The sequence below is a fragment of the Elgaria multicarinata genome, chromosome 9 (assembly GCF_023053635.1).
Source record: "Elgaria multicarinata webbii isolate HBS135686 ecotype San Diego chromosome 9, rElgMul1.1.pri, whole genome shotgun sequence".
NCBI classification, from domain to species: Eukaryota; Metazoa; Chordata; class Lepidosauria; order Squamata; family Anguidae; genus Elgaria; species Elgaria multicarinata.
Window position 1 is genome coordinate 15,553,615 of NC_086179.1, and position 13,898 is coordinate 15,567,512.

Here is a 13,898-nt window from a genome sequence, read left to right on the forward strand (position 1 = left end):
CATCCTGCTGCCAAACTTTCTGATACATGTCTACTCAGAAGGCCCATTGAATTCAATGGGACTTATTAGAAGTGCACACTTTTAAGGAAAGTGCATACATGAGCAATTCTTCTAATAGTTTGTGTAGAAAAATAGTATTTAACGTCCCTGTTGGGATCAAGCTTTAAAAGCCTGCGGCAACAATTAACAGTTGGAAGCATTAAAGTGGTTGCATTTGCTTTGTTTTATTAGAAAAAATACTCAGGCAAGGTCTACAATCATCTGTCAATTATGAATAGCATACAAGTAACTCATGAAGCAATAAAATTTAAAAAATACAAATACAAACTATATCTGAAAACACCTATTTGGCAATTTTATAACATTTTTTTTTAAAAAAAGAACAAAAGCAATTGCAGATGACCATATAAGATAAAGATTAAGCAGTAACTGAAGTGCTCAAGCAAAATTAAAACAAAAACAAAAAGCATCTGTTTAAATAGTTACATTGCTACAGATCTTTATGAAATACCATTATTAAACATCTATTCCAGAACCGTTCCATGTTAGCAGTGCTCACAATCTGCACATCAGTAAGGAATTTAAATGCATTTAGAACACTCTAAACCCATTGGGAGCCAGCAATCAACTCATATTTATTAAGGTAAGCCCCCTTCTATGCCTTTGGAAAATGCAAACTTCTCCAACCAAAGCGTTTAAGAGTTTTATTTTTTGCTATTTAATAATTAAAAAAAATAGTGTAAAAACAGCTGGTATTTATATTCACTGTAGTAATGCAAAAATTCCTCCTAAACAGGGAGGAGGGTTAATCACGCAGTTTGACTGCATATAGCCACCATATTATTATTATTATTTTACATTTGTTCCTTCCAACAAGCAAGGAAAAGACTGGTTTCATATCCATTACCACGTCTCATGGATATGGCTGCATCCTTCAAAGATTTCTGGAAGGACGTGTAATGTGTTTTGTTCTTACCACAGTAGTATAGAGCCTCTTAGAAATCCAAGAGACTGTTTTTTATTGTTAAGAAAGGTGCTTGCTTTTAAACATTTTTTTTCCTGGCAGCACTAATGAATTACAATATCCTTCAATATTATTTCTAACATAATATATACATTTCAACTTCCATGCCTCTAGAAAAAACATCTACAATACATCTCATAATATAAAAATATATTACAAATCTGCAAATGTATTTACAAGCAATGTCCCATTATCTTTATGAAACTTTTTTTGTTTGTTTCCGTACAAGACGAACATGGTACACACATATTTCTATTCCTGTAGGTTAAGAAAATCCATAATTTCTTGCTTAGTAAAGCGAGGAAGCAATTTAATTCTTCTTTTCATAGCCAACTTTGGTGCATAAACGATTGTATTTTTATATGCTTCTTTTTAAAAAATACAACTTTACAACTAGAAAAATTTAGGCCAAAAGGAGGGAAAGGGAGATTCTTTAGAAACAAAGAAGAGTTTTAAAGGCCAAGTAGTAAACAAAACAATACCTTTTTTTCTGTAGAGGTTATTAAAGTCTTATTAACATACAGTAATAGTCTTATGGAGAGGATCAGATATACAGCAACACTAAACATCCATCAGCCTCTCTTGAATATATATTCCACTAGAAAATATGCCACCACCATTTTGCTTATACATGATACCACCATTTAGGGTTATGTGATAGGACACCACAAGTTCACGAAAGTGACAATTGATACTCTCCACCATATTCTGAGAAAACGGTTTTCTCAAGTTTGTTAATTTTGTTTACCAACGACAAGATCCCAAGAACATCGTTTACCAAAAAAATAAAACCTGCAAGGAGGGTTGTATGTGGCAGTTTATAGCAAGTGCCACTGCATCCAATGTAAGCTAAAGAAAATAATTAAAACAAAAGCAGCGAGCATGCAAAGCCTTTGAGAGCACCCATTATATTTCCAGAACAGTGCTTTCCCCATCACCCATCGTACCATTCTATGAAAGTATATCATTATATTATATATATTCCACAGATGCATCAACTTCATTCACAGAATGGTTATGCCAAGCATAAATATCATCTAGAGTTGGCAGCCGTTGGGCATGGGGTGTCATGGGGCAGAGGATAAAGTGGGAGGGCTTGACTAATGTGCAATTTCAATTCTAATTCCATGGTCAGTGAAGAAGACGGTACATGCCCCCCGCTGAGCTGATTTTTACCTCTTCAACCTCTTCTGTGGCATTGTTCTAAGAAGAAAAAGGAAACATTGCATTGATGGCTTCTCTAAAAGTCCAAGGAAAATTAATATTCATTGGTTAACAAACTATGTTCTTCATTATGTTGGAATGTACACAGAAGTGCTTCTATTATTTGGAAAGAAACTGGTGCTCTCTCTCTGAAGGCACACCTGTGTCTGAAGTCAATGAATATATCTGGAGAAAAGATATGTAGGTCAAGAATCTGGAAGCACAAAAAAGCAAAGGTAGACCATATGTTGACCATAAGAAAAAATGCAAAATCCCATGCTGTTGTAGGCCAACCAAAAGATTACAGGCAAAAATAGTAACTTTTTTAATAAGATCTTTTGGTTGGCCTAATTACACCAACATGGATTTTGGATGCAGAAAGGAGCTCATACATCACCTAAAAAGAGCCCTGCTGGATCAGACCAAGGGTCCATGTAGTCCAGCATTCTGTTCATGCAATGGCCAATTTGCTGCCCACGGGAAACCCACAAGCAGGACATGAGTGCAACAGCATCCAACTACCCATGTTCCCCAGCAAGTGATGTATATAGGCATATTGCCTGTGATTCTGCAGATAGCATGTAACCATCAAGAAAAGCAGCCACTGATAGCCTTCTCCTCCAGGAATTTCTCCAACCCCATTTTAAAGCCATCCAAGCTGGTAGACATCATTACATCTTTTGGCTGTGAATTCCACGGTTTAATTATGTGCTGTGTGAAGAAGTATTTCCTTTTATATGTCTTGAATCTCCCACCAATCAGCTTCATGCATGATCCCAGGCTCTAGTATTATGAGAGAGAAATCTCTCTCTATCCATTTTCTTTACAGCATGCTTAATTTTGTACACCTCTACCATGTCTCCCCTTACTCACCTGTTTTCTAAGCTAAACAGACCCAGATGTTGCAACCTTTCCTTATAGGGGAGTTGCTACAGCACTTTGATCCTTTTAGTTGCCCTTTCCTGCACTTTTTCCAACACTACACTACCCTTTGCTAGGTGTGGTGACCAGAACTGTGCACAATATTCCAAGTGTGGCTGCACTACAGATTTGTATAAGAGCAGTTTTATTTTCAATTTCTTTTCTAATTACACCTATCATGAAATTTGCCTTTTTCACTGCAGGGGCAATCTGGGTTGACATTTTGATCTAGCTGTTCACCACAACCCAAGGTTCTCTTTCTGGTTCAGTCACCTATTCAAAATAGAAATGTGAGGTTCTGACGCTAGAGATAGACCAGTTTTTCAGACACGGATGTATCTCATGAGCATGCTCTAGCATCTTTCTGAAATAACATTAGTAGGACCCTTAGAAAATATCTAGTCAAATAGACAGAAAGTCGCAAATCCAATGTTAAAATAGGATTCTGCTTTTCCTTTTTTTATATACTAGTAAGCTGCGACATGCAGATTTTCCAAGATTTTTTAAAAAAATCATTTACAGTTTTTGTATACCACTGCACATCCAAAGATTTCAGAGCAGTGAACAGCAGAATAAAACACCATGTGTATAAGATACTTTATCTTATACACTTTATATACACCAGTATATAAGATACTTTATCTTATATATTTTTTAAAAAAAGAACAGAGTTCTGGTGCATCTTCTATCATGATAAGTTTTCTTTTTATTTCTCATAGTAACAATTTCCCCCCTGAAACCAAAAGTTACCTTTGATCTCAGGAGCCAAGATGCCATTTTACACAACACATATCTTAAACGGATACTTGGAAATCCTAAAGGCCAGAGTCCAGAAAGGCCTGTGTGCACAAAGTGCCTACATGTTAAATGGTGGTGGGGCTGGGTGATTTTACATCCAGTGTAAAATCATTCTCCACACCTCAAGGGAGCTGTTTCAGGTGTCCTTCCCAGCTTCACAGTAGCTTTTCAGGGGACTTAATCTGATGCCGGAAAAGGGTGGGGTGGGATCAGGAAAGACTGCATAGTCCTCGTGGGCATATAAATACTGCACACAGCACTTGGGATCCTAACCCCTGATTTGAATAGAATATATTTCCAAGAAAATGCGGTTAAGCTGGTAATCTAAGTTTCTGAAAAGTAACTGGAACATGTTATTTTATTGCATTATGTACACCTAAAAACCAAAGGGAAAAGTGTTACAGGATACAAATGATTACTTCTGTTATTTGTTAGCAGTCAACACTTCCCAGGAATATTTGTTAGCAGTATACAATTCCCCAAATCAAAATTGAAGTTGATGACTTCAAAACGTGAGAAATGAAAGGTGAACTGAAAGGCTTACGGTACATTAAACTCCAAGTCAGCATTCATTGCTCTGCTTGGGATCTCATGTGAACATTGCACAGATACACATAACTTGCCTTATACTGAGAGTCCATCTAGCCCCCTTACTGTCTTCTTCTAGTAGCAGTTCCTCTGCAAAGTTTTAGGCCCTAAAACTTTAAAGCTTCAACATCCAAAAGCATCTGCTGTAGGTTGGAGCTCAAAATATACAACTGACTACAGCAACTACTGTGTTATCTGTACAGCACCATGTACATTGATGGTGCTATATAAATAAATAAATAATAATAATAATAATAATAAGTACAAGAATACTGAGATTTTCCCTTTGGCAGAAGAAAGTTTTGGTTTTGAACATGCTTTATCATCTATTTATAAAACAATTCTCTTTAAAAGCTTTTCAGTTTACCTTTGGGGACAAAATGTACAGAAGATATAGTTGCGGGCACCTATAGCATTCATACAAAGGAAAGGAAAGATTTTTTAAGGAACTGATTAAAGAATCCAATCTCAAGCAGTCTCTGTTGCTCAAAAATGAACTATGGCAAGTTCTGTCCCATCCCCGAAGTGGAAAGGAAAAGGTATTTTCAATTTTAAAAATTGTACTGAGTGAAGATTTTAAAGTAATACTATGTGTATTACAGGCCAAGTATATAATTAATATATATTTGGACTTTAAAAATTGGTATACAAAAATTAGTATACAAACCAGTATGTGATCTTAACAGAAGTGATCTTTCAGGATTCCAGTGTATGTGCCTCCTTTACTAGACTTTCTGTACACCAAGCACAAAAAAGTAAAATACACTTGGTAAATACACACATTCCCTGTTTCTCATTCACTACATCAAGAATTAAATGACCTCAGACCTCAAAACTTAATTTCTGAATGCTGTATTGCTTTATCAAGTGTTACTTATTATCCCTAACTTCTGGAAATAAAATTAAGGGCAGATTAAGGCAGTACTAAAGAGGAGTAACAACTCTGGCTACCTACAGTTTTAGAATCAGCTTCAAAAAGTTAAGTTAGGTTTAAGGTCATGCTGAGGAAAGAGAACATTCAAAAACTGTAAAGTTACCTGTATATGTTTGGGTCCAGAAGCAAGGCAGTATCTTTTGGTAGTTTCGATAAATGAACTACTTGAGTTTTTAATTGATGTCTCTCACTTTCATTTACCCACACATCAGGAAGACTACACATAAAATAAAGTATTAAAAATGGTCAACCTTTGTTTAATCACATGCGTCAAAGTAGCTTTTCTGAATGCATTTTTAAAACCAAATCTTCATTTATGATGTTGCACTGCCACGAGGTTAAGATGCTGAAACTGTTCCTATGAGTGCTCTGTTTAATGGCTTAAACATTAATGTTAAAGAGAACTGACTTTGGATAATCAATTAATGAAAATTACACTTACACGTATACGCTTATTGTTATTCTCCAGTTCCACTATAATGCAAAATGATGGCAGCACTGTTCACAAGAACTATGATATTCATGGCCAAAGGGCCATTGGAAATTACCCAAGGGACCAGAGTAGGGGGCTAATCTATTATCTTTGGTCTCAGAAGAGAAAAAAACTGTAATTGAACAACATTGCTTAGTTCATAATCCTGCATATCTTATATACGTGTTTGAGATTTTAAAGCCACTAAGTGATAAGGCTATTTTAAGTTCCCAGAATTATAGTCTTTGGTACTGAAAATCTGACATGGGCAATAGGTTGGATTCAATTGTTATGAAGTAGTAATATTTTAAGTAAACAGTACTGACTCCATTTTTTTATTATTTATTTATTTATTTATTTAAAATATTTATACCCCACCCTATATCACTAAGATCTCAGGGCGGCATACAGATAAAAACATACAGTATAAAACAATGAATATACACAGTTAAAAACAAATTAAACCATGATCCAAGATAAAACAATATATAATTTAAAAGCTATAGATACAGTTAAAACAGTTAAAACAATGTGCCAGTGAGTTTAACCATCAAAGGCTTTGTTAAAAAGCCATGTTTTTACTTGGCGTCGAAATGAAATCAATGTCGGCGCCAATCGGGCCTCCAAGGGGAGGGCATTCCACAGTCAGGGTGCCACCACAGAGAAAGCCCTCTCCCTTGTCCCATCATAACGTATATGTTGCATTGGTGGGATGCGGAGAAGGGCTCCTCCAACAGATCTAAGTTCTCGGGCAGGTATATATAAGGAGAGGCGCTAATTCAGACACAGCTAATAAGCCAGATGTCTTCATCCCTAGTTTTAAGCAAAGGATTTTTTTTTTAAAGAACAAACAGACCAATGTTTAACAATCAAGTTAAAAATTATTAAGGTGGCAACTAGCTCTTCCATATTATTTATTTATTTAGAATATTTATATACCGCTCCCCATTGAAAAAATTTGGAGCGGTGTACAAGATAAAAATAAAATAAAAACAGAATAAAACAGTTAAAACAAAATTTAAAAGAAGCACAAACAGAGATTCAAGGCTGCATATTAAGGAAAGGCTTCTTGGAATAAAGACGTTTTCAGGAGGCACTGAAAAGAGTACAAGGTTGGAGCTTGCCTAACCTCCAGAGGCAGGGAATTCCACAGGAGGGGAGCCACCACGCTGAAGGCTCTTCCCCTGGTGGACTCCAATCGGAGGATGGATCTAAGTTGAACCACCAGGAGCAGGCCCTCGGATGACCTAAGTGACCGGGCAGGTTGGTAGGGGAGAAGGCGCTCTCTCGGGTATCCTGGTCCCAAGTTGTTTAGGGCTTTGTACACAAGTACAAGAACCTTAAACATGGCCTGGTAGCGAATAGGCAGCCAGTGCAGTTCCCTCAGCAGAGGAGTTACATGCTGGAAAGGGGCAGCTCCAAACAACAGCCGAGCTGCAGCATTCTGCACTAGCTCCAGCTTCCGGAGCAGCTTCAAGGGCAGCCCCACATAGAGTGCGTTGCAGTAATCCAATCTTCAGGTTACCAATGCCTGTACCACCCTGGCCAAGCTATCCCTGTCCAGGAGAAGCCGTAGTTGGCGAACCAACCGAAGATGGTAAAAGGCACTCCGAGCCGTGGCGGCTACTTGAGCCTCCAATGACAGAAATGGGTCTAAGAGTACCCCCAAACGACGAACTTCTTCTTTCAGAGGCAGTGCAACCCCATCCAGAACAGGCAATGAGCCTGTCTCCCGGACTTGGGAACCAATCACCCACAGGGCTTCCGTCTTGCCAGGATTCAGTCTCACATTGTCACAGCCCAATGGAACAACCACAGAGACTACAGGAAAGATTCGTGTAATTCCAACAACAGACTGGGCTGAGATAATAACTTGCAAGTGTGGAGCTCACTTCCAAAAACACTTATAGCTACCACCCCCTACCAGCAGATTTACCAATTGTATGATGACAATGAACATTTTTTTACTGTGCTCAAATAATTTTCAAAATAATTTATATGTTTGTAGCTATGTACAGCTGAATAACTGAGCCAAAGGAAATACCGAATTTACTGTAAGTTCTTTATGTGTTTGATATAAGGTATAGTAGGCATCCTAACTCTTGCAAGTGTCCAAATGACATATTGCTGATACTCTATATACTCACATATCCTCTGGTGTCCAGTGAAGCAGCAGCTTAATCTTCCCAGAATCCTCTTTTCTCTTTGCTATTACCTAACAGACAACCATTAAAACAGTTACTTCAAACATTTCTGTATGTTTTCTTCATTAACTGCCCATCCTTAAAACAACTGGCTAAATGAAGACTTAATTTTAAGAAGCACGTGAATGCACCGCCATGCCAATTTCTTCCATGAAAGCGCTTGGATTATATGAGAAACTTCTCATATAATTGGACAGTCCTCTTCACACTCTCCCGCTAACTTTGTACAGTATGGCCATGCTGGCTGGGGAGAATGGAAGTGGTAGTCCAACACATCTGGAGGGCACCAAATTGGGGTAGGCTGCTAGAGTGCTATGGAAGTTAACCATTACTCTTTTAACTTGACTTATACAAAACATGTCAAAATGGATGTTTAACCGTCAAGTTGTTTCTTAAGATAAAATGAGGAGATAAGTAGTCAATGTTGCACTTTAGAAGCACCTCAACATTCTGCAAACCAAAACTTGAATGCTGGGATAAATTATGCAACTTCGACAAATAAGCACACTTTTGCAGACTTAATACATATATATTACCAACAGCTTTTGTGTCTTGAAATAGTTTTCAATTTTCTCCTCCTGTGCAGGAAAACAGGAGGGGATGGGGAGAGCTAAAGGTCATGAAGAAGGGCCAATAACGATGCTAAGTCCCATTCTCTGACCAGTAAACCCCCTTAAAATTAGTATGTGAACAGTTTGCAGTGCTGCCTTCATTTCCCCCACCCTGCATAAAATTTAAACAATGTAAGGGAAGTATCTGGTACTGTTATGTCATAAAATATTTACACGTTTCCAACAAAAATAATCTCCAATACCACTGCACTGTTGAGAAACAAAGTTGTGAAGGGAGCATGGTATAGAGCAGTGGTGTCTCTGTGTCTTAGGAGGAGAGAGGGGAGATGCTCAGGTGAATGAATCGGGGTGATCAGCAAAGACAGTACAAAAAGCAGCAAAAATGGCGATTAACAGTGGTGTTAAAACACAATAAAATACTGCATTTAGAATCTGCTTTTGTTTTAGTGCAACAGCCTTGATGGGTTCTTTAGGTAGGAGTTTCATTCAATTTACTCAAAGTATATGTGCATAGTGCTTCTCAAAGAATGAGAGAACCAGAAGTCATCCCTATCACTTGAACTGATGTAGCTAGGCTGGGTTTATATATTTTTCATGTTGCGCGCACAACACTGGAAGGGAGGAAAGAAAATGAGTGTTTTCACTAAAAATTTCATTATGCAATAAGCCCACAATCCTATGCATGTTTAGACAGAAAAAAGTCATAAACTCCCAGCATTTCCTAGCAAACTATGCTAGATGGGAGAATGCAGGGGGATGTCAGACTTTTTTCTGTTGAAACATGCATAGAATTGCACCCTAAATGTATCTCCTAAACCTTGTTAATGCACTCAGAACTAAATAATACACATAAAGCTACTCTGGTGTTTCTTTACTGCTCTTGTTCTTATTCTGCACATTTTTGTGGAACCTGCTTTAATATACCAAGTGCTGCCATCAAGCACTCTTAGCATAGGGGGATGAGCTGCTGATTACCTTTTAAAGCCATTCTTTCAACTAGCATAAACACAGGAGATTTTCAAATACTTCTCAAGTTCCCAATGATCTTTTTACACCCTAACATACTTGAAAAATATGAACAGCAATTCTTTCATGTAATGATTTTTTTAACTGCCCAATAACCAAACTGTGACCTCGAAAATGGCAAGGGAGGTGGATAGAAACAGTCAGTTCACGGAAAATGTATTTATGGACTTGTAAATCACAAGGATAGTAAAACAAATTTGAACTAGTTTTGCTTGTTACTTCCTGCTAGGGTAAGAGAAAAACTAGACATCACACCTTTGGGGAGAAACATCATAACTGGGCGCACCACAACTTTATCTTTATGTATATGGAGGACATACAGTTTCCCTCTGTGTGTGTGTGTGTGTGTGTGTGATAGCCACCAGAGAAGCAGTCTTAAAGGAGGGGATGCAAGTCACCAGGGACCACAGATTCAAACGCTTTATACATTAATGACAACAGAAGAAGTGAGGAAGAGCTACAGGCCACAGCAGAAGAGCTTCATGGATGGTACAGATTCAGAAGACCCTTGAGAAAATGATTCACCAAGTGGTGGAAAAGAACAGATGGCCCTTAACAGTGTGAAAAGTCTCCTTGTCTAATGGAGGGAGAGGACGACGACAGGAGAAAGTTCCTGGAACTGCTGCTGTCAAGCTCGTCAGAAGAAAACAGAGCGGGAAGGTCCTTCAAAGCATGGGCAGATGATCACAAATATCTTGGAGGGGCATCAACTCTCAGAACAGAGTTCTCGATGGGCACAGGATCCCAGACATGGGACCCTGAAGAACTGATATTCTCTATGCCAAAGGAACTGTTACTTTTCTGTTAGACTGATCATCTGAAAAGTCAACTTCAGCCAGGAATAAAGCTTAGATACAAGCAAATGGAATTCTACTGACCTCTACTGGAGAACAGCAAAAATAATTCAAAATTCCAAGAGAGCAAACAACTTTCTCCTGCGCTTGATTATATGGCTTAGACTCATCCATTAAAAAAATAGTACTAAACATTAGTATTGTTGACATACTTATTTTTCCTAAATCTGCATTGGTACATCTCCAATTTGTCTTTGCAGCTGCAAGAACCCTTCCATTTTTACATATGGGTTCAGAAACCACATTCAGATCTTCTGAAGACTTGAAACATACTGTGGGCTCACATATTTCCTCCTCCATTTCAAGGGTTCCTCTTTTAAATATTATTTCTATGATATCCAAACTGGACAAACTGAGGTTAGGTTAACACTAACCTCCAAGTTGCGATTTGAAACTGTGGTCTGAACTAGATTTGCAAGGAGTTTCACACTAACAATACTTTGCTCAGTTCAGAGATCCCAGGGGACTATAGTCCTATTCGGGCACATTCCTCAAGAAAAAGAGCAAATGGGGGGGGGGTGTTGGTTTGTCCCCCTCCATCGCATTCCTATCAGCCTGTCCCCACAACCCTCTATGTAGTGGACATAAAACACCTGCAGCAGGGAGCCTGCTATACTTGTGTGTACACACAAACACGGTTTTAAACCTCACAGGGAGCCTACACCCGTACAGCCAGTTCCATGCTGTGAAATTCCAGTCTCAGGGCATGGCAGGATATAAATGATTGCAAAATACTTTTAGTACTATTACTGTATGATGATTTTGTCACAGAAATGAGATCTACCACTATCATATAGATATGCACGGGTCTAAGCAGAGAGGTGCTAAAAATTGATGGGACATCCTATTAAAATACAAGCATATGAATAAGGAATAATACTTACAGTACTGTGGAACACAACACTGTGGCCTTTTCCTAAACTTTCTATATGAGCGGAGAGGTTGAAGCAGATGGCGCGATGTCGTATGGCGTCCAGAGTTTGTGCATCAAAGAAGTCGTGTGGTCTTGCTAAAAGAAGAAGAAAAAAGCCTTCAATACTAATGGAAGAGATATATTAAGTATTCAAACATTCAAAGCTACACTCAGGAAATAAGGTTTCTCAGACTAGGTATTAAAAATCTCTTTGGATCAGTTTTGGACTGACTCCTGAAATGAACTGAAATATTTCCCTTCAATGCGTCTGCTTTTAGGGTGGCAAGCTTCTTGTAGGTGTAACCCTGTATAAACTGTCCTTTATCCTTGATTGTTTTGTCAACACTAAACTTCTCTAATACTATCCAGATAAAAGGATGCAAATAAACTGTAGAAAACAGTCATCAACTCTAATGAGAGAGCAGTAGCCTTTGGGAAAGTAACAATTTCTTCAGGCCAGCATATTTATTTAAAGGTAACAGTAATAATTAAAACATTCTTCATTCCAAAGGTTTTTGTTTATATGTACGTTTTGCCTGTAGAGTATTATATTTATTTCTATTATTACAATGAATCTAATATGATGCCTGCCTTTTAAAATTATAACCTGTACAGAAATTGATGAAAGCACTGGACTTTTCTCCTCTTGAGACAAAACACTGAAGGGGGTGGGGAGAGAGAGAATTCTTTAATCATTTAAACGCTTTGCAATCCTATCATAAACTAATCAGCCCAGGGTTTTAAGAGAAAGTAAAATTGTATTGACTAGCCTGTAGGGCCAAACAATTTCCATAATAAAACAGCATCAGCATAAAACTAAAAATTCCACTCACATCCAAATTTCACTTAAAACAAACAGGATAATAAGATGTGCAATCAATAACATTTTGATTTACATAATATTTCTTGACCCTTGCTGTCTGAAGGACAAGCTTAACAACAGGTCTTATATTTTTGGTCATCTTGTAATAAAGAAGGTGACCATACAGCCAACAGGGTTATCCAAAGATAATCATAGCTGCTTGAACAGAATTTCCCTCTGAACATCATATTTCTTATGAAAACTGCATATGGTGCACTAAACTTTCTACATCATCCAATATACACACACATAGTAAAGAGAAGCATAAAATTAAAAATTGCTAGTTATCTCCAAAACAGATACCACTTAAACTTACAGTTTTAGCTGAAGTAGATTCAACATCCTTCTAGGACTGCAAAATCTTTAGTTGGCAGTCTATACGAATCAGTATGACTTGCTTATATTTTGTACCACACATAGAATTATGTTCCACTAAGGCCAAAGCTTTAGAACAATTTTGGGAAATAACTCTTATAGGTTTTAAGTATATAGCCCAGAAATCAGCCATTTAAAATAACACTTTAGTTTAGGGTAGCACTGAAATAATTTCTTATATGTATATAAATTTTGACACATAATATATTAACTGTAAAAATTCCAGAACATTTACTCCAAGTTGTCTATTTTTTTCCATCTCTAGCAAACTGAGAGTAACGGGCATACACAAAAAGAAACAGTGACCATGTTATATCATGGGCTGATACATAGGTTGACTGATCATCAGCCTCTGAACTGCAAAATAAGTATGTGGAAACATTTTACATAAAATAAATGCAGCTCAGGTGCCAAATGAGGCACCCTCCAAGAATGTGAAGAACCTTGTGAATGATGCATCTTCTATGTACTGAGGGTTTTCATTCACACTATGCTAATTTGCTTTAAAAATGCTAGAAACTGAAAATATTGTCAAGAGACACAGAACAAAAACTGCAGATGCCCACTTTATAGTGCTTTGTAAATTCTACTTAACGAACTCTATGAGTGTCTTAAGCACAATTCAAACCATTTTCCAAACCATGGTTTGGAAGATGAGAAACAAGCCACACTTCTCCTCCCAGCATGGCTTTACTTTCAGTTTAGTGCTAACCATAGTTTGCTGCAATAAGTGGTTTCCAGTTCTGGCTTGGAGGGAAGGCAAGCATTAACCACACATTGCCATTTTGGACATCACAACCACGGTTATTGCTAAACTGCAAAACTGAAAGTGAAGCTCAGCAAAGGTTGCAGGGAGCGTGATCTCAAACTGAGTCTTAGTATATTGGGAACAGAGAATCTGAGGGCAGAAATATAACTGAGCAAACATGGTTAATATCTTTCAGGGAAGCAAATATCCATGTGACTGCTTATGCAATTGGCTATGAAGGTATCTACAGCAAGAAAAAGGAGAAAATACATTGATTCATCTTTAAAGAACAGCTCTTTCATTCACAATACAAGCTAACAGACAATAAATATATTTTCTGACTTGTTATTTATTGCAGCAGTAAGGGAAGCAAAAGGGGGAAATGAGGAATCAAGCTTTTAAAC

The 13,898-nt window shown here is 37.6% G+C and overlaps 1 protein-coding gene across 1 annotated transcript in view; it reads right to left on the reverse strand.

Moving 5' to 3' along the window:
* Positions 1-204: 204 nt before the first annotated feature.
* AEBP2 (AE binding protein 2) overlaps positions 205-13,898 on the reverse strand; it is a 42,132-nt gene continuing 28,438 nt past the window's right edge. The window contains exons 6-9 of the mRNA XM_063134803.1: positions 11,481-11,605; positions 8,088-8,155; positions 5,572-5,685; positions 205-2,227 (exon numbers count right to left, since the gene is read on the reverse strand). Coding sequence (XP_062990873.1) covers positions 2,197-2,227; positions 5,572-5,685; positions 8,088-8,155; positions 11,481-11,605 — 338 coding nt within the window. The 3' untranslated portion in view covers positions 205-2,196. The remainder of the gene's footprint in view (positions 2,228-5,571; positions 5,686-8,087; positions 8,156-11,480; positions 11,606-13,898) is intronic.